At 35.7% G+C, this 21657-nt stretch overlaps 1 protein-coding gene across 2 annotated transcripts; it reads right to left on the reverse strand.

The window, feature by feature from the left end:
- Positions 1–1025: 1025 nt before the first annotated feature.
- EMB2773 (PHD finger family protein) lies at positions 1026–21046 on the reverse strand. 2 transcript variants are annotated; one of them, XM_039024481.2, is made up of 28 exons: positions 20324–21046; positions 19041–19150; positions 18024–18160; positions 17854–17947; positions 17492–17748; positions 11712–11819; positions 10887–10998; positions 10132–10228; positions 9853–10039; positions 9296–9727; positions 8667–9202; positions 8361–8571; positions 8235–8285; positions 7985–8143; positions 7724–7891; positions 5861–6160; positions 5588–5740; positions 5143–5312; positions 4858–4966; positions 4102–4263; positions 3910–4014; positions 3609–3842; positions 3186–3319; positions 2828–3118; positions 2313–2742; positions 1849–1941; positions 1646–1771; positions 1026–1527 (listed from the first exon to the last, which is right to left on the reverse strand). In XM_039024481.2, the coding sequence occupies exons 1-28, from the start codon at positions 20575–20577 to the stop codon at positions 1312–1314; spliced, it is 5436 nt and encodes a 1811-aa protein (XP_038880409.1). In that variant the 5' UTR covers positions 20578–21046; the 3' UTR covers positions 1026–1311. The 2 variants fall into 2 exon arrangements, with proteins under 2 accessions (XP_038880409.1, XP_038880414.1); XM_039024486.2 differs by having other exon boundaries at positions 18024–18168; positions 20324–20766.
- Positions 21047–21657: the final 611 nt, after the last annotated feature.

Genomic DNA, 21657 nt, shown 5'->3' on the forward strand with positions numbered 1-21657 from the left:
GATCTCTACAGTTCGTGTTCCTTCCTAACGGGTTGGCCTTCTTGGTTCTAGTGTGTTTACAGATGTTTTTTCTTTTGAACTTTACGTTGTTCTTTGTTTTGTTGTTATCCCTAGTTTGTGGGATTTTAAGTTCTTTTCTTTGACTTTCTAGGGTGGTTTGCAAGTTTGCTTTTATGTGTTGGTTTGTTCTGCTTTTATCTCGTGGGCTTTGTTTTTGTTTGTTTGCCATGTCTTTACTTGTGCTTTGTTGCTTTGATACTTTGATTCCGAGCTGTGGGATCCCCTTGTTATTTAATAATATCACCTATTCTAAAAAAAAGTTGAATTAAGTGGTAGAATATTTTTTATAAGGTTTCAAAGGTCATTTTGGGTTCAAGATTTTGGCCGTTTCACTATTTGAATACATTGGTCATTGATATTTTACTTCACTTTCATCTTACTTAACCCATGTTAACTGCAATTTCATCCTCAAACAGATTTCATCAAAATTAATAGAATCTTAACAGCTAGGACAAAAATAAAACTTTTTAAAAGTTTAAAAACTAAAATAGACGTTTTTTTAAAGTTTAGAGATCAAAGTAAAACAAGATTCAAAATTTGACCAAAATAGTATTTAAAAATTTTTAGACAAATCATTTCAATGTCAAACCTTCATGAATATTTAAAACACGGCAAATCCCGATCATAGAGAACTGAGAAAAAAAACTGAAGATTTTTTACAATGTTAAGAAAAGAAATGAGAAAAGAGAAACAATATAGAAATGAATATTTAAATCACAGCAAAGCCCGATCATAAAGAAATGAGAAAAGAGAAACAATAAGAAAATGACGGAAACTAAAGTTAATGTTAAGAAAAGGACAGAAGAAACTGAGATTTTTTACAACACCTGAAGAGAGACATCTATCTTCATCACTAATAAGTTGCATTCCAAAATTTACATCCGAAAGGGCATTATTTGTTAGATGCCATATGCAGCATTCCAATTAGAAACAAATTTCCTAACCAAAATTATGGGAATGGAATCTAATGCGCAATGAAAGTTGGATTTTCCATTAACAAATGAATGCAACCAATATATATTACCCAAAAATAAAACAAATTACAAGATGGAAACAACTACAGAAAAACTGGCTCTCCATAACTTTTCTATTGGCTGTTTCCATATTGATTACCTAACCCCCACCTCTTTTTTTTTTTCTTTCAATTTCCATCCCTATCATTCTATCCTCTCTCTCTCTATTCTATTTCACTTGATTAATGTACAAGTTAGCCTAAAACTATGCATATTACAATTTTACTTACACCTATCATCATCGTTGCCTACTTGCTCTGGTGCTATAGCTACCTTTCCTCCCACTGTTACTCAACCTCCTGCCTCCGCTCCAATCCTCGTCTTCGTCAATATCCTCGTCGTTGCCACCCATTGTAGGCTTCCGTCCTTTTCTTACTGTAGGACGCTTTCTTTTAATATTTGCGGTGTAAGTGGAGTAATCAAATGCGTCGTCCCTAAGAGTGTTCTTGAAATCCTATGGAGTTAATGGTACAAATTAAAAGATGACACAGAATAGATGGAACCATGGAAAAGGAAAAAGATTTTTTTTCTAGTGGAGAAAAGAGGACGCGAGATACGAGATTGGATCGCACCTGGTATCTTTGCATAAACTCTTGATAAGATGTTGGCAAAGTTGTGCATGTTTCGCTGATGTCGAAAGGAACATTCTGCTTCGACAGAAACTCCCCAGGTTTTGATGGTTCATTGGGATTGAATGACTAATATCAGGAAAAGAACACTAGTTGAATTGTTTTGTCTAGTTTGTGAATAAAAACCTTGACAAGCATATATATACCTGGCATCGAGCATCGTTCAGGCTGTACACGATTTTTAGATGTCTCTTTAGTTTCAGAAGAAGTTGCAGTGCAATAGCTGCCAGGCTCATAGTCTGCAATGGTGGTTTTAACAGATGAACTAAGAACAATTGAAGTAAAAGGAAGAAACAAGATACCAAAGGAAAAAAAAAAAAATTCAGGATCGATTTTGAAATGTTTTAATCATTCAAAAGTAAACCTAATATTAAATTGATTTTGAATGGTTGAAGACATGTTTGAGAGTGACTTTGAACTTGATTTGAACCATCTCAAAATCTCTCCCAACTTGACCAAAATGTACTATTAAAAGATGTATATTTCAATTAATTTTATACAAAACATGCAGACAAAAGCGTATTGCAGCCTAATAAAGCAACTTTTGACAGATAGACTAAATATAATTAAAGATAGACTAAATATGATTAAACCAGCTGTTTGAAATCACCTGAATCTTCTGAAGATCGTCTTTTGAGATACTACATGCATCCATCGAGGAAATGTTATGGAGTTTTCCCTCCAATGTTGTATTATTATTACTCAATTCATGATGGGCAACTGACTCAGGTGGAATTTGCTGATTCAGATCCATCGACGTAAAATCACAAAATGGACGAGATTGATCAAGCTCCACTGACCCATTCATATCTGATGAAATTATATTATCAGAAAATTGCCCAGGTTGTGGAGGCTGAATCATTCCATTTTCGTACATAATATACGGCGTATTCCGTTGTAACAAATGAATACCAAACGCTTTGATCTCTTCTTGAAGTGATCCACCTCTTACTTGTATTATTCGATTAATAGCATGAATCAAGTACAAGGGCTCATCGGGGAATGTAAACGGTAACAATGCAAGTATTTCTGCACAGTACCTGCAAAAAAAGGAAGAATTAAAGCCATTTTAACCAAGATATCATATTGAAGTGGGGAAAATGAATGGATTTGATTTGAACTCACATAAGGAAAGGTATCATTGAGTCATTCAGCCGTGGGTTGTCGAACTTTCGCACAATGGAGGATATAAAATTGTTCCTTGAAACTCGGTTTCCTCGTATGAGCTTGTAAATTCGAGAAACTCCAAGTCTTGCTTGAGTCAACGAACAACCATCGGATCTACTTTTCAAATTGCTAGAGCCCTTCGATTGAATTTTTTTATTTGCATTGTCAGAACCATGGCTGATAGTTTGGATGAAAATGAATGACATTTGAAGACCATCCCCCAGCCGGCTTTCAAAAAATGTTGGGTACCTGAAACAGGACGCATTAGTTATATTGCATAGCTATAACTTAATAAGTTAAATGTAGGGGAGATTACTTCTCATTCATATTCATCAATAAGTGGTGAGCCAGCTTTGCATTTGCCTCAGTGGGGTCTGTTTCAAGTGCGATAAGATATGGAACACAAGTAATCGGATGGACAAGACCTTGGCGAAGTACCACTTCCACAATCTGTATATTGAAAAAAGATAGCAAAACGACAATGCTCAATGAACCAAATAATTAAAATAGGCGCGGTGCAGGAAAATGAACAAATGGTTGAACACATTAATGACAACAGATGCTGTCTTATAGAACAAAAACTGATATCCAAAGATCTTCTCAGTTTCTCACTTGGGCTACGAAAAACATGAACATTAAATCAGCCATCCATGTTAAGATGGTTGTCACAGGCAGCTTTCTAGTAAACGTAATTATTTATAACCCAGAACATGAAAATGCAACCGACCAGGCTTTTTACCTTCAGGGCAGTTTGACGAACTTGGCCATTTAAATCTAAGCTTCGTCCCAGAATCCTTTCCCAATACAACTGAACAATACCACCACATATGTTGGTGTCTCCGGCACCAGCAGCAACGGGTACACTTTGGCCACCCTCCCCATTATCGGGGCCAGCTCCATCACCAGGTTCATCTATTCCCATTTGACTTTCCGCATCAAGAAGGTAATCATACATATTTTGCAATGCTTGCATCTGCCCAGAGAAATAATTCAATCATCCCATAACAGTGGAGGAAAGCCAAAGGACATTATTCACTCACCTTAAGACGAACATCAGAACCAGATGACAATGATTCCTCTACAATTTTCCCAACATCTTCTTCAAGCATAAATTCAGGCCTTGCAATAAGAACAAATCCCAAAGCCTACAAAAATGTATACAGAATTAGAATGCCTCAATACGCAAACAGAAAAAGAAGTAATCCAAGAGAAAATAACAAGTGAGAGGATACCTGCAGTGCTCTAACCCTAATAACCAAATCTTCCGTCTGCAAGTACATCTTCAACAAGCTGAGGCTCTTTGCAATGTCGACATTCTTGTTGCTGGAATTGCTCAACAAAGGACTACCATAGCGAATAAGTAATCCGAGACAGAAGAGTGAACGTCCGACCAGCTGCAATTTCATAATCTAAATTTATATAACTATTATCTTGTATGTAAAAATATCTATACATACATATAAAATCGCTGTACCAACGAACTTCATAAAACTTGTTTTGATAGGCAAAGTATCACATATAACAGAAGAGTTATAAGATAATTTAATTAAAATATGCAATAAATGCAATAACCAATATAGACGGCAGTCAAATACAGAAGGGTGACAAGGAAGAGCAACGGAAATGCAGGAATAACTAACAACACTCCAATCTCAACCATTCAATCTACAGTCCCAATGCGACAGATCCTGAATTTCATCCCAAGTTACTTTAATAGACCTAGCAGGGAACTAGCCCTTGACAAGAAAGTATATACGGGGAGAAAACTATAAGGGCCTAAAAAAATAAGTCAGTTTTGTGAGGTACTTAATTTAATAGCTCATATAGAGAGACCCGCAAGGAGAGCTTAAATTAAAATCAAGAAATCTCGTCACAAGCATAAATCATAACCAATAATCAAGATTCCAAACCTTTCTCTCTAGACTGTATGCTTTTCTTGTTGCTCACAAGAAACATAACAATATAATTAAGAATTTAAAAAACCTAACCTGTTTGTTATCAACCCCTTGAGAATCCAAGCGTTTAAAAAACATCTGAATAAGATACTCAACAACCCATGCACCTTTACCTGCTATCTTACTCAAAGAGCAAAGGCACCTGTGGTTAGGGGGAAAAAATCAGTTCCTCAAGAAAACCGAGATTGCAAATAAAGCTGAAACTACACAGTCCAATTATGAGCAAGGTAAGATAAGTATATAACTACACAACGCTTTGTTATGCAAAAATATGTTGGGTGAAAATAAGAGAAAAGTACAAGTAAAGAAAATAAGTACTTGATGCAAGCATGTACAACTGTCAAGAAGGAGTGCCGAACAATCATATGTTTCAAGTCTTGCTCTAGATCTTCAGCAACATTTGTAGATAATTTTCGTAGCAAGGGCAAGACTGCATCAATTATGAATATGATACTCTCGAGTAACTGGGCAACCACTCGATTGTCAACCTAACAACAATATAACCCAAGTTAAGGAGTAGGCATTTCCACATTCACTTCTGAGTTTAGGACATGAACATGAAAAAAATGTCGCTTGCATGAGAAATAGATAGACTTAATATCTGATGTCTAGATTTGCGGAAGAAAATTAAAAAGAGGCAGACCTAGACCACCTGAACATCAGACTCCCTTAAATTAATAAGACAAGAAAATATTCCCGTAGATCCAAATTAATTTGCAAAATAAATATTCCTTATTCAAAAATGAAATGAACAGCAGATAACCTGGCTCTTGAGGTAAGGTTGGAGAGTAACCACAAACTGGGATGGGTTGGATGCAGGTGCACAGAGCATTGGATCCACAACACAAAAGGCATGCAAGACCAATACATATGGAAGTGCACGCACTTCTGTGTCCATGTTACTTCGTTCCTCCACCTGAGAAGTAACTTTCTATGCATATCATCTATTTAAAAATAATAATAATAATAATAAATTTAAAATAAAAAAACCGTTAAGGAATCAGCAATTAAAGGAACGGGGAAGCAACAGTATTACCTGCAATATCCTTTCCAGTAAGCACTTACACATCAACTCGCATCGCTTCCGAACTGACGTGAGGGAAACAGGGTTGATACCAACAGCCTTAGTTGATTGTGGGAAAAAATCAAGGGCTAAGTTTCTCTTAATAACAGTCACAAGAAGGTGATGATTTGGCATTTTCCTCAATACTTCAACAATTTGCTCAGTTTTCTTGGCTATCTCTAATGGAACAGAGCTATCATCTCCAAAGAACTGAGTTTGTGAACTGGAAGGCTCCTCAAACCAGAACTCATAGAATGTCTTACAAACAAGATCCTACAAATCATAAGTAAAAAAAGGAAAAAAGTCAGATGCTCGGTTAAAAAAACAACTTTCATATATATCACTTTGTGGCACCTCCTACTTCAGTAAAAAAAATCTTTGTTCCAAAATTCAATAATAGATGTGAAATATTAAAAATAAATAAAATCAACAAAAAAAATCTAATGAAACAGAGATAAAGAACTAGGTTCCTCAAGGTTCAAGCAAGAACACGTAAAAAAATGTCTTGCAAATAAAATCCCATCATACATATTAAAAGAAGTCAATTTAATTGGATTCCAACCAGAGAATATTTCTTTTATAAATCAGGTTTACGCATCTCTTACTTTAGCAAATGTATCTTTTTGTGGCTCAATTCAATAGACGTGAAGTAAGGACTTTGATGGAATAAAGCAGTATTCTCCAAAGTACTGAGTTTGTAAACAGAAGTCTATCAAACCAGAACTCATAAAATGTCTTATCTTGCAAATTCCTATGTATCATACCATAAATACATCAGATTTCTCGGAATCAAACAAGAGAATCATTTTCAGATAAGTTTTAATCATTCAATACCCTTTTTTTTACGGAAACAACTGCTTTCATTGAGAAAAAATCGAAAGAATACAAGGGCATAAAAAAAAAAGCCCACAAAAACCCCACTAAAGAAAGGGTTTCCAACTAGGAGTAATTATCAGTTTTAAGCATTCAATACTTTAGTAAAAGGAAATTTTGTAGTTTATTCAAAAATTAAAAAAATAACAATAATAAAATAAAACCTTGCATCTTGTATCTGCTTCTGTAGTCAGAAGTTGTTCCAAAACATCAACTAATATAATAAAATCCGGCATAGAGGTATAAATTTGCAAAATGTTAAAAGGTATTAGCCTTTTTTTTGTGGGGGTAGAAAACAGGAATTTCACTATGATGCATTTAAATATAGATTGACAATTGACAGCATTTAAAATGAAAAATAGGTTCAGATTATTCATATAATCAAATGAAGTGTTTGAATTTGACTCGAAGTGAACATTCATTGTATAAAAATAAAAGATGAAAAAATGGCAAAAACAAAACCATGTATTCATCATCTATTGCATCCACCGCAATTTTGTCCTAGTGGATCTCTCTTTCATTTGATATTAATCGATTGGACAGCTGAACAATATAAGCATTTTAATGAATGCTATTATCAGGAAAAAAAAACATTATTGAAGAAACTTAGTTATAGCATTAAAGAAAAGGAATACCCAAACACATTAGAACTTGGAAAACTTCAATTCTCTTGACTATCAAATGCATGTTCAAAAGCACAGAACAAGAGAATCGAGGTCTGGTTCATTCCAATCAATTGCTGTAATATTGATAGCACATTATGCAGTAAGAATGTTATGTGAAACATTGTTGAAAAGGAGAGGATTCGCAGGAATATGCAATCATATTATAGCTTCTCCTGTCTTGCTACAGAAAGACTTCAGAGTTTAAAAACTAGGCTCCTATTGCCTAGGTGATGAACACCAAATGAAACTTAAATTTAAGGAGAGGAGTCATGACGAAATGCATTTGATTTAGAACTACCTGAATACTCGATTCATCATCACCAACTCGGGAAATGATCTCTATGCACGCCCTTGTAAATTCTGAGAAATTTGCATTTGACGTGCACATATCTCGAATGATTTTGATGGCTCGTTTCCTCACACTAACTCCAGTATCTTTGATTCTCTCAGCGATCTTTTCAAAATACTGCAAAATCAAACACATTGTTGGGAGAAATGGGAATGAGAGACTAAAGATAATCGTGGCACAAAATGAGAATTAGAGCATGCATTTACAGACCTTGAACCCAAGATCAGGATGTGAGGCAATATGTCTGCCAACAAGTTCCAAAGCTGCTTCCCTGACAGATATTGCAGAATCACAAAACCTTCCTTCCACAGCCAATTGCACACGTTTGTCTCCCAATACCTCTGGATCAGCTTCAACTATTATACTGACCTGCTTCATTAAATCAGATAAAACAGTACAGTTTAAAATACAATGTGTTGTTAAAATTATAACAAATCAAAAGAAGGGGGAAGAGTGTCACCGCTCGTAAAGCCTTGGCCCTAATTACTGGAGAATTTTCCCTTAAACTTGCCTGAATGAGGACAATTATGTTATGAGAGTTTCAGTCACATCTATACATTAAATCAACAAAAAATAGTTTACTAACCAGAAGCATGTGAAGAATCTTATCAAAACCTCTAGAGAAAGAATTATTTTGTCCTAGTGCAAGAGTAATTTTTTTAACTGAATCCCTAGTCAATAAAGAGGAAGTATTGCCACCATCCCTCACTATTGCCATAGATTTCAGTCTAGAGAGATAGTAAATAAATTTCTGCTCAGATTTTGGATCATCTTTGTACCACAGGCAGAGATAGAACCTACAATATGTGCATTCATATCAGAATGACAGCAAGACTCTAACAAGAAATTTAAAAATAAAATCACAAAATAAGGAGGTCAAAACCATACAAACCAGCGAACAAATAGATGAAGATCATCTGCGGGACCAACTTCCTGGAGATAATTCAGAAGCAACTGCTGAACAATTTCAATGTTGGAAACAAGCCACGAAACTTTGGAACCTTTATCTGACCGATCTTTCCGCTTTTCACTATCATTCTTACATTGGGATTTGCAATATGATTGTAATACTAGAAGTTGTTTTCTGGAGTGACAAATTTGACAGTTCCAGCCCCGGTTAGGAACTTCGTTTTCCCTTCCTCCCATGCAATCCGCATGAAATAACCTCTGACAACCTTGACAGACCAGGATATACTTTTCCACCCTGCCATCCAAGCATATTGAACAGACGTCTTTAGAGTAACCCTGATCAGCATCATCCTCTTTATCGCCCAACTCTTGCAATATCCAATACTTGTCGGTGGCACATATGACAGCATCACGTTTCAACCTTGCAGCAATCATGCCGAGAAAGTCAATGGCCATTGAACGAGCAGATATATCTTTAGATTTCAGTCCGGCATTCTGAAGTAATAACACACAAAGAACCTGAAAATGGATATGCCTTAGGAGGAATGATATTATAAAAAAAGAATCAGTCTTTTTCAATTATAAAAAATTAGAACTGAAAGATAGCACTACCTCCAAAATAGGAGCTGATGCAGGATATTCAGGTAAATTCAATGTTGTGAGTAGATCCAAAACCATATTTTCCATCATTACTTTCACTTCAGATGCATCTTGAGTCTTCACATTAGCAAAGCGCTGAAGTACACGAGTCCAGAAAAGACAGCAAGCTTCTGTAGCTGCTTCATGGCATTTGGTAGGGCAACTACTGTCAACTGAAACTTCAAAGATGGAATTACTATCTGATGCTTGCCTCAAAGCTTCAGGGAGGTTTGCACTATAATGTACTAATTGAATCAATAAGGCAGTAATCATTTGAATTTGACGTTGTTCTTCTTCAGGTAGATGATAAGCTCTTAAAGCTCGCTTCGTGGATGGTAATTTGAAGAGCATCTGAACTAATTCATCTATCAAATAGTTTCGATGTTGTGTATATGAATAAAATATCTGCACCAAGTTTGAATGAATCATCAGAAGATTTAAAATGGTAGCAACCAATTGCATTACGGTCCATGTAAAACATAGACAAAGTAACACAACATTTCTTATAGAAAAGAAGCAGAAATCCCTACCCCACAAATTAAACCAATTGCCTTAAGTTGCAAGAGCTGAATATTATCCACCAAAAAAGTAGAAAAGCTTGTCTTCACTAATTGAAGAATACAGCTATCTGGTAATCTCTCTATCAACAACAAATCCTTAAGTAAACCGACAATGGTGCACATCTTCTGAAGAATAGTATTAACAGCAGTAGATACCCTGTCAAAGCAAAACAATACATGTATTATCATTCGAATTCTTAAACTCATTATAATGTTCAATGTTAAAGGGACAAAATATGATAGGCACACTTGTTGGATGCAGGCTTCCTGATTTTAGTAGTCTTAACAGCACGACGTTTCTTAGTCGATGAACCATAGTCGCCATCAAGTTCTTCATCTTCATTTACTGGAGAATAAAAAAAAATGTACAAGGAGGATCAAAGTTCATCTGTAAGATAGTTAACAAAGTATTTTTTTTTTAATAAGGAAACAAGACCTTTCATTGATACAATGAAAAAGAGTCTAATGCTCAAAAATATAGAAAACATGTTTTAAAGGAAAATACATCAAAGGATTAACATTATTAAACAGAGAAAATAAAGGCACACCAATTCAAACTAATATCTGAATATAATAATGAGAGTAGTTAACAAAGTATTCAAGACCCTTTATTTAATTTCAGAAGCAAAAGATAAGATTACAATTAGAGACTTCGAACATGTTGCACCAGCAGTACTTCAAACAATATACATCAGCTCAACATTGCCATAAAAACATATGATACAAAGTTTGAAACATAGTGTGTTTAGAAAAATAAAAAGAAAAAGGAACATGATCAATATTCTATTAAGTGCAAAGTCCGTGGTAAATAAGTTCAAAGAATTAAGGAAACCCCACAAAATGAATTCTACTCCAATGATCTGAATCCAAAGAACTCCTTGAAAAATCTTTTATAATTCTCCGTCCAAATTCATTCTTCAAAAATTCTTCATCCAAGTTCAATATTTTATAATTCTCTATCCAATTTTTTAGGGGACAAAATGAATCTAGATTAAACTACTGACCTTCGAACACACCATTTTCACTGGCTTTATGCAATGCACGATATGAAGGATCATAAGCACACATAATATCCATTATGTGACGTCGGGAGAACTCCAGAATTCTCTCGATGATCTGATAGAGATAGCGGGGAAAAACTGGTTAATCAACAATCTTCAATGAATTACATACATCATCAGCAACAATTCTTACAGCATGAAGTGCACTGAAGCGAAATAGTCCTTCCGGGGACTTAAGTGCAATTTTAAAAAGTTAAAATAAAAAATAAAAAAGAGCTCCAATAAATAAAACCCACAAGGTTCAATTCACATATATAGATTTTATATTAGAAATTAGTGGGAAGTCTGAGATAGTGAAAATAAAGGACTAATTTTTAGAGGCAAACAAAGTTTAAGATCAAACACAAAATCACATAGCAAATGCCTAAAAATTAAAACCCGTCATCACCAAATAAGTTCTCATCTCTATATCTCCCATCCATCATTTAGACTCATAGCTCTCCATACTTTCCTAGCTAGTTTAATCTTATTTCCATGTTCCTCCAAGTCCACATCTATCGGAGAGAGAGAAGGCATGCAAGATTCTGGTTGAGCAAAAAATTTGTTCAAATTTTCCTTTCTTTAGTCTATCGGACAAAAAGTGCCAAATTCAAAGAGAGATGCACTCTCAACAAATTGAAGACCCTGATGTAGCTTAAGTGTGAAGCACATTTAACTGTACACTTTTAAAACTTTTTATAACAATGAACGCCAGTGTGAGCAAATTACTTGATACTCGACAGAATGCTAATCAGTATAAGACAAACACCAGCAACTAAAAGAACAAACCTCTTCTTTGTAAAGCAACTTTGGCATTTGGTCATGAGCCATTATAGTCAGAGATGCATGTATGGACTCCAAAGCACAAAAGATGGTTTCAACTGCATCTGAATCTAACTGAAATATGATGGGAAAAAGAAATCTGAATGAAGATCAGGAAATTATAATGTAAAGGCCGAAACCAAGCAGAGCAGAAGCTGGTTGTTCAACAACAATGATGACAAGAAAAAAAGGAAACAACATCAGCACCAGTTCCCACAAAAAAGAAAACAATAATTACTTCCACCTTGCACACATGTTTCATACCAAAAACAGTTCCTCTACCATTACAGCACCAAATTCAATTGTTGTACAATTTTTGTAGGAAAATTCAACTGCATAAGAACCAAAAAAACACAAACAGGCAGAGGAAGATTTTTCATCAACCCACACAAGGATGTAGATCGATTCCACATCTGCTGACCCCCAAACAAAAAGAAAATGCACTTACACAATTAAGGCTAGACTTGACCACACCCTTTTTTCTAATAATTTTGCTTTAAAAAAGCTGCCCTTCTTAAAATCTTCCTTTTTTTTAACCAAAAAAAAAAAAAAAAACACCTATGCCCTTCTTCAACTTGATTGTGATTATGGTCATCTAGCCAAGCAAGGAGGATTAAGGACCTTCTAACTGCAGACTGTGCCTTCTGCTTTGAAAAACAAACGAATATAAGGATCGTGTCAAACATCCAAATATAAGTCAAATGATCTAGAACAGAACTCATGTTTTCTTTAATAAAAACATGAGTTCTGTTCTAGATTTCAACAGAACATTTCATGTTCAATTTTAAAGAGTCTTGCACCGAAGGAATTGCAAAACTACTCCAACAAGGTTCTTTTTTTCTCTGAATTGTAGGTAGGAGGAATACAAATCAACAATCTGCAAGAATTAAGGTGCCTAGAGCTTAAAAAAGGAGTTCTTTAAGGAGTGGGATGTTTCGGATCTTGGGGATATCAAAAGGAGAAAAGTGGATTTTTTTTTAATTCAACATGTGAGGTCAATGACTCAAAAGATATATTTCTTAACCAATTGACCAATGCTCAGGTTGGCAAGAGGAAGCATGAATTGTGAATTTGGTTTCTCGATGGTATGGGGAGGCAACTGGTTGTGGGAGTTCAGGATCGTGAGTTATGCTGAAGGGGAAATTTGAAACCCTTTATTCTACGAGAGGGCACTAGCTAGAGTCCTGACTTTGAAAGAGCTAAATTTATGGAACTGACTTTGAAAGAGCAGGGAATGTGGACCCAAAAATGTAAATTTCAATGACTAAAAGGGTTTTATGGCTGGAAGAGAGGAGATTGAAATCTCATATTCACAATACCCTGATGACACTTTTATATTTTGCCGAGCTCAAGATGATTTTCTTGCAAATTGGTGGCAGGCTATCAATATCTTCCTTTTAGCAATTGGACTCTCCCTAAAATCTGGCTAAAACTTCAGTTATTGGCATAAATATTGAAGATGAATAGTTGATGAATACTGCCAAGTAGGGGTGTAATAATTCAGTTCGGCTCAGTTTGAGTGTTCAACTGAAGCCGAACCACCAGAAATTCTACAGAACATTGAGGAACCGTGCCAAACCGCCTAGATATTTTGACCAAAACAATTAAACAAAAGTTTAATCAGTTCGGTCTGTCGGTTCAGAATAGTCTTTAGTCCAAGCATGACTGGTATGGGTCTCAAGTGGGCCAAGAGTCAACTTTGATTTATTGGGTCCAAGCCCAAGGATGAGTTAAGGAAGCTGGTGGCACACATGTATGGTAAATATCACAAAATAAAATTGTGCTACCCCAGGATTGAACACACGCTCTGGGATTTTGCAATCACTACTCTAGCCAACGGGGCCACCTATCTTGGTTTGGTGTCTACTAGACATGCGACAAGCTAGGTATGATCAGCATATATGCACCAGCTTGAGGGGGAGTGTTAAAGTATATATGTAAATAGAGGAGCTTATTAGTTTCTTGTCCTTCATTGTCTTTTCACTATGGTCTACGGCTTTCATGTATGTCTATATATATTAAACTCTAGTGTATAGAATAAACGAGATTCTTCGGTATTCTGATATCACAATAACAGTATATATAATCGAATTTTATAGTATATATAGATATTCAATAGGTTCAATTATTTTCGGTCAACCCAACACCAAACCCACAACCAAAATTGATTGCAGTTTCGGTCCCTTTGGTTTTTGGGGTTTTTCAGTTTTCCCTTGCACCTCCAGTGCCAAGGTTCTGGGAAGTAAGACTTCCCCTTTCTCATACTTGGGCATTTCTTTGGGTTGTAATTTTTTTTTTTTTTTTTTGTGGGGGTGGGGGGGTGGGAGGGTGTGGGTGGGTGGGGGGTGTGGAATTGTTTTGAGAACCTATGATAAGAAAGAAGATTGATAAATGGAGTGGCTTAACTATCTCTAAAGGTGGTCGTTTTACAACCTTCTGCTCTGCTACTTCTCTATCCTAAAAGTCCATAAGGGAGTTACAAATGAGATTGAAAAATTGATATGGATCATCTTCTGGAAGGGGGACAACCCATGGTTCTTGTAGACACCTTGTGAATGGGAGAAAGCTTCTCTTCCTCTACCATTGGAGGTTTAGGGATTGGGGCATTTCAACAAAAGAACACTGCCCTTCTACTCAAATGGCTTAGGAGATTTACCCGAGAAAATAGAGAGATGATGAGGGAGGATATAGAGATTGAGGAGAATCTTTATGCTCTACCTCCTTATTCCTGGACCTATCGTAGAAAGGATGGATGGGAATCCCATTTCTATTTGGGGTAGAGAGGAGTTGGAGGCACCTTTCAGTCCTGAGGAAATTCATAAGGTGATTTTTGGTTTTGACAGGAATAAATTCCCTGGCTTGATGGCTTTGCACCATGGCTTCTCTCCAGGATCAAGGAGCCTGGGATAATATTAAGGAGGACCTATATGTACCACTCCAACTATTAAGGCACCTCTCAACCTTCTCAATGATGGGCTCCAAAGAGTATATGAGAAGGGTTTACCATTTAAGCATACATATATTTTCAAAGGTGGTCGGCTCATTTTGATCCAAGCAGCTCCTAAGCAATCTTCCCACATATTTCCTCTCTCTATGTAAGATATCCTCCAAGGCAGTTGACCGAATTGAGAAGCTTTACAGGAACTTCCTTTGGAATGGGCATAATGACAAAAGAGGTATTCACTCAATTAAATGGCAAAAAGTTCAACCCCTACATCTGAAGGGGGTCTCAACTTGACTGATCTGGAGAGGAACACAATTCTTTTGGTAAAGTGGGTATGGATATATCATTTTGAGAAAGATGTCCTTTGGAGGTGCGCCACCCCCCAACAAAACAACCAGAAAGCAGATTCTTTAACAATCAAAAGGCCCTTGGACTTACATCGCAAAAACAAAGTGATCACCTACATGACAATATTGTTCATGTTATCGGCTATGGTGCAAACACATCTTTTGGATTGACATTTGGGATTGGAGCCTTTCCCCACAAGAACGCTTTTTCTAGATTATTTTCTCTATCCAGTCAAAAAGAGACCTCCATTGCACTGTTGGAAATCTGATTATGAAGCATGGGGCCTTGGATTGATACGCAACCTTAATGAAGTTGAGATTATTGAATGGTCCATACTGTCCACAATACTATTGCTCCCTAATAGCCCCAAGGTGGATGACACATGGAGATGAAATTTGGACAAATTTGGTCAATTTACATCGAAACCGCTCACTCATCACCTTGCTACCCTATATAAGAATATTGGAGAGGTCCAATTCCCAAAAAGATATGGTTCTTCTTTTGGGAGGTCAGTCATGGTAGCATTAATATGACTGATGTTCTTATCAAAAAGACCCCTTGGATCGTGTTTGCCTCGAGCTGGTGTGTTCTATGTCACCAATGTGGAGAATCCATTATACACATATTGATATTTTGTGACTATGATCAATCTTTTTGGAGGAGAATCTTATCATGCTTCAACTAGCAAGTGGCTTTCCCTAAAGGCCCTTTCATCCTCTTGAATATACTTCTTATTGGCCATCCGTTCAAGAATGAGAAAGCGATATTGTGGACCTCCATCATCAAAACCTACTTTTGGCTCATTTAGAATGAATGGAATCATCGTATCTTTGAAGACAGAGAAACAGAATTCACCCAATTTTTTTAGTACCTTTATAGTATACATCACATTCATGGTGTAAATTCACTTCCTTTTTTAGTGATTACGATCTTACATATCTTATATCACAGTAGAATAGCATTATGTAATTCCTCACATCATTCATTGCCTTTTTGTAATTTCATACTATATATATATATATATTACGGAGAACCTATGGAAAGTTTTATGTGAGTTTCAAGGAAAGGGTATGATTGATGTAGGTATAAACTAGACCTATCGTGGACCCAAAAAAGAGAAGCAAAACAAGGTGAAAGACTTTGGACTTTATAGGCTGGCCTGATTTTAGTCCGTATTTGTGGGCTGGATCATCTTTGGCTAGGCCTCAAAGGCTGTGAAGAAAGCTAGAAGATTCAGTTTATGAAATCAGTATTTGAGGGCTGGATCATCTTCGCTAGGCCTCAAAGGCTGTGAAGAAAGCTAGAAGATTCAGATTCTGACCAGAGATCGGGAAAGACGGAATTTTTTTTTTCCCCAACTCTTGAACTTCAGGGCTGGGTCCATGAGAAGAATTCAGTTTTGGGAGGATACGTGGACCAAGTCTCATACCTTGGCTCATCTTTCCCGAATATCTTCATTTTTCAACTAAAAAAGGATCGACCAATGCAGATTACTTGAACATGGAACATCAATATTGGGATTTGGACATTAGAAGAGGTACTTTTGATAGGGGGAAGTGGGAAACTCTCGTCCAAAAGCTTGATTTGGTACAGCTAAGTGAAGGAAAAGATAAGGTTCTTTGGTCATTGGAAAATTTTTTGCTCTGTTTGTTTGAAGGTCCCTTTGGTGGTTCTAATTTTACAGATTGAAAGACAATTTGTTTCTAGTGTGGGAGGGGTTTATCCCTACCATGGCCCCTAGGATGTACCTTCTTTCTCTTGGAATATACTTCATTGTTTCTTATTAAAAATAACAATAGTAAGTGTGGCAACTAAATTGAACTCAAGAAGCCCCAACTACAATCATGTAACGATATGAGGGACACAGAAAGAACACAGCTTTAGATTTTCAGCATTATACAACAAAGAATTGGTTGAATGTGGTGCCATGGTGACGACTGAATAACCTGAGTAGATATAAGCTTTTAGAACAAGCTTGTAGCATGATTTTATCTGTCAGTCTGTCTGTATTAATGTTTCTATAGATCACAAGACCCTTATATTTCAGTCATCTAACTATCTACTTATCAGTCTAGTCACATTGAATATTATACTTCAATCATGTAACTCTCAGTTGGGAAGAAAACTGTGTATCAAAAGCAAATAATTGCATTAGACCAAGAAATGGAACCTTACGTTCCAATAACTAAACTAACAAAAGGATTGAAAGCTATGCATCAATGATTTGAAGTAAATGTGAATGCATAAAGGAGAGTTACTTTTTACATAGCATTAACAATTACACAACTGGCTAAGGGAAAATGGACTTCGATTCAAGAACTCGAAAATCACTGATTTACGTCATGAAGACAATTCAAGTGCATAGGAACGAGCAACGATTAAGAATATGAATAGAAAAGTCACAAAACATATGCTAGAACAGTGAAAACCCAAAAAACAAAATTAGCAGGCTCACATGTTCGCATTCTTCAACAGACAATCCTTCTGCTCTATGTATCTGATTATCTAAAACCTTCAGCAGCCTCGTCAGGTTATCGAGAGGAACCAAATGAAGAAGTTTCTTTGAACGTATGGACATTATTTCATTGACAAGCACCCTTAGATCAGTAAGAGGCAGAGCCAGCCACTCTGATTCATCACGATCATCACCGACAATTTCAGCTCTTGCACAAAAGTCTTCTAAGAACTCACGGAAGTTCGCAAGGGTGGTGTCTACAATATTCAAAGTAATATTGAGTCCATAAAAAATGAAAACAAAACTTGTGAGGTGAAATACAGTGCAGCTTTTCATATAGTAGCTCAAGGAACGTCTAGAACCTTGAAGCTCAGAAGGATCTGTTCTAACAGAAGAAGTTTCATCTCTGCCTTTCTTCTTAACTTTGACTTTTCTAGAAGATGATATTGGTGTATCCTGTAAATTAAAATGCCAGGATTAGCAAAGCACAAGTAACAAAATAAAGAGACTGGAAACCCTAATGCTTGCATACATTAGTAGGCATAGTTTCAGGCTTATGATTTTGAGTTGTTCTAGAGTCTCCTTCAACTTGACTTCTAATATGTAGTCTTTGATCAAAAACTTTCCTATCAGATACCGTACTGCTAGAGACATGCTCCATAATAGGACCTGAGAAACTTGAACAGCACAATAGACAGTAAGTTCAAAAATAAATGATTGACTTCAGAAATACAAGTTAACCAAGTAAAATAAGATCAAATAAAAAGGTATATGAATAATGGAACAAATTGCACATTTCTAAATAACATAGCATTAAAATCATTTTCATTTTTACTTTCCTATTTTCATTGTTAATCATAACCTTTTTTTTCCTACATGTATTATACTTCTACAATTTTACACCTCTTAAAATGCGTATCCCTGCAAGACCATGATGCACAAACAAATAATAATTTTTTTTATTTAAGAAAAGAAGGGAACTCGTTGGATCTGAAGCTTTTGAATTCCTTGTACTCCTCAAACCTTTTTTCTGGATAAAAAAAAATGGACGAATGTATTCCAAATAAATACCAAGGACAATCTAGGAGCTGGGTAGAGAAAGCCCCCTACAAAGAAGAGCTTTCCAATCATTTAAACATCAGAAGACTACAGTTATAAAGAATATTTCTAGAGCTTGAGCAGGACCTAGAAGCAGAATGGTGCACAGTAATAAAAAAAACTAAAAGAAGATAACTTATCTTTGAAATTCTGGAATTCCTAGGTCCCACCTCAAACATAAATATCCACAAAGCATGGTATCAATGCTTCCTGGCTCCCAACAAGCATAAACTCAACTGATAGAGCTATTTATATATTACAAAAAGTGACAACATCACACCAAATTTGCTCAGAATAAGATATTCAAAAGCTTTTTCATTACTTTGAAGAAATGGAATAAGATGGTTTGTGTCACTCAATTTAGATTCCGAAATATGACAAGATATAGTTAACGTAACTCACTAATATTTCCATTAAATAAGGAAGAAAAACATTTCAAGACTTTGTTTACCTGGAGCAGTATAATTGAAGGCGTCAGCATCATGGCGAAGAACTTCCTCATAGAGTTCAAAAGGCTCCACAGACCCTTCTTGAAGAACCTTAGCATCTTCTCTGAGATTTCTGTTAATCACATCAAAGTGAATAATAATATCAAATAAAAACATGGAAAGAAATCTATAGCATGTAACTCCTTTTTTTTTTTAGATTTTAGGAAGAGTGAGATCGACTATTTTTTTCCTTTTCTAAAAAGAAAAACAATACTTTCCATTGATAAATGAAAAGAGACTAATGCTAAAAAACACACGATACTAAAAAACATAGGAGAATCAGAAGATAATAGAGACAATACAAAACTTAAATGGAGAAAATAAAAGTATTCAAATACAACTAAATATCTTGAATAGAATAATTAGCAAAAGACTTGAATGAAGAACACCACATAGAGGCTAGAATACGAGCAAAACACAAACGATTCGCCCATGGAATTGATTTGTCAACTATATTGGACAGCCAAAAAAGAAAACAGCCACCTAAAGGCCTTAGGAACGAGGAATCACTAAGTCAAATAAGGAGTTAATGTACAGCATAATTCAGTAATGTAACTAATCAACAGATATCAAATACTTATTGATGATTGAGGTAGTTTACAATAACTAAATTTGGTGAGGGAAAAGATAGAGCAAGCACCATGGCATGCATGAGTCATTTAACAGGAGCATTCTGCCATAGGCAGGCAAGAGTAAATCTCCCGTGATTAGCTAGCTGTGACGCTTAGTAGCCTACGGGCTTCCACGATTAAAAGATGACATAAAGAAAGGCATGCCTACAACTCTACTGCTGAATCAACTACTACTAAGTAAAATTAGTCTAAGAAAATGTAACTGCGTTTACCTTCACTAATCCGAATTCGTCGGTTACTATTGATAATTCTGTGCGCAGTTAAATTTTGAAATTGTAAGGCTATAAGTGCTGCCATTCGCATTAATACAGTAGTTCCAACTTAAAAAGTGCCTAATTTAAACTCCAAAAGCAAAACACTAGTTGCATTACTAAATTATAACCGCCAGATTGAATAATCCTCAATCAACGGTCAAAAAGTACAGATTTCAAAAAAAAAAAAAAAAAAAAAACCAATTCCTGAAGGCATTTCCGTCGAGGCAGAAACAGTAACACCGCGAAATCCTAAACCACTACGACCGAACCAAAATTCAGTCAACCGAAGTAAAGAACTCCAAAAATTAGAATTACGAGAATTAAGTTCCAAATAGAGAAAAAAATAAATCCGGAACTCACAAGTAAGACACATCAGTAGCACGAAGCAGATCAGCGATCTTCTTAGACTGAGCAAGAAGATCAGTCGTGGAAGTAGCATAGCTTCCATCCGGCTCATCGAAGAGTCGGAGCTGAGGCTCGGAGGCGCCAAAGAAGACTGGAAGCGATGGCAAAGGCAAGCAGGGAGCAACCTCAGAGTGTATAGTATTAGACAAGCCGATTCCGCGGTTGCCGGAGGCAGAGGCAGAAGCAGAAGCAGACGGCGGCAAATTCATGGAGAAGAAAGCCGGCGAGAGTGCGATCCACGGAGGAAGAGCATGAAGAGTAGAAAGCTGAAAGGAAGCTAAATCGAGGTTGAATTGGGAAGCGGGAGCTGAGCTTACAGAGGAAAAAGGGAAGAGGAAGATGGAGCCCTAGCGATAGAGGAAGAAAGAGAGAGAAATGAGAGAAGCAAAGCAAATGGCGGGGAAATTGTGTTTACGGGGAAAATTGGAATTTTTTGGGGAATTTTTTTTGGAGAGAAATTTTTAATTTTGGATAAATTGGGAAAAATAATGATAACTAAGAGTGCAAAAATGGAGACTGCGAAGAAAATGGAAGAGGAACAGTGGAAAATTGTGTTCTTGGTTTGGCTTCATGTGGAAGTCTCGCCTCTTTGAAGTCCTCTCTTATTACTTACCTTTTATTTTTCCTTTTTTTTTTTCTTCTCTCTCCTAAGTTTTAAGCTGCTTTTGAAACAAACCCAACTCAACTACCGATCTACTAAACTAATTTTTATTCACGTGGATCCTTCTTTCAACCTTTTTTTCCTCTCTCTTTAATTTCCTTTTAAACAAAAAATTGTTTTTACCTATCAAATTTTCTCCTATAACTTTTCAAGTTAATTTTATAGGAAATTATTTAAAATATAAAATAGTTGAAAATATTTACAAATAATAATAAAATATCACAGTTTATCTGCGATAGATTACTATTTGTGTCTATCATGACATAAATAGATATAAATAGTAATCTACAGTGGTTATCGCGATCTTTCGCTGTGTAAAATTTTGTAATATTTGTAAATATTTTAGTTTATTTTTCTATATTTGAAAACAACCCTAATTTTATTGGATCTTATTATATTTGGTTCGACCTATTATTTTAATTTTTTCAGTCTTTCTTATTATGCTGTTGTATTTTAATAATTACTATAACTCAAAAAAATTTAAATTAAAATTTAAGATTATGTATTTATAATTAGGAAGATGAAATTAATATCTTTTCTAATTTTCTCATCTTTTATCTTCATTTTTAAAGGAAATCACATATAAATTAACTAAAAAGCCACATGGCCCTCAAGAAAACAGAAATAC

The sequence above is a fragment of the Benincasa hispida genome, chromosome 1 (genome assembly GCF_027475165.1).
Source record: "Benincasa hispida cultivar pf3 chromosome 1, pf3_genome.v1.1, whole genome shotgun sequence".
Classification (NCBI taxonomy): Eukaryota; Viridiplantae; Streptophyta; class Magnoliopsida; order Cucurbitales; family Cucurbitaceae; genus Benincasa; species Benincasa hispida.

Excerpts from the sequence above, each read along its gene's own strand:
- EMB2773 (XM_039024481.2), bottom strand. The coding sequence starts at position 20,577 with ATGAATTTGCCGCCGTCTGCTTCTGCTTCTGCCTCTGCCTCCGGCAAC. Across the intron at positions 5,741-5,860 it reads TACTGGAAAGGATATTGCAG|GTGGAGGAACGAAGTAACAT; the intron begins GTAATACTGTTG and ends GTTACTTCTCAG. Across the intron at positions 5,313-5,587 it reads AACCTTACCTCAAGAGCCAG|GTTGACAATCGAGTGGTTGC; the intron begins GTTATCTGCTGT and ends TATTGTTGTTAG.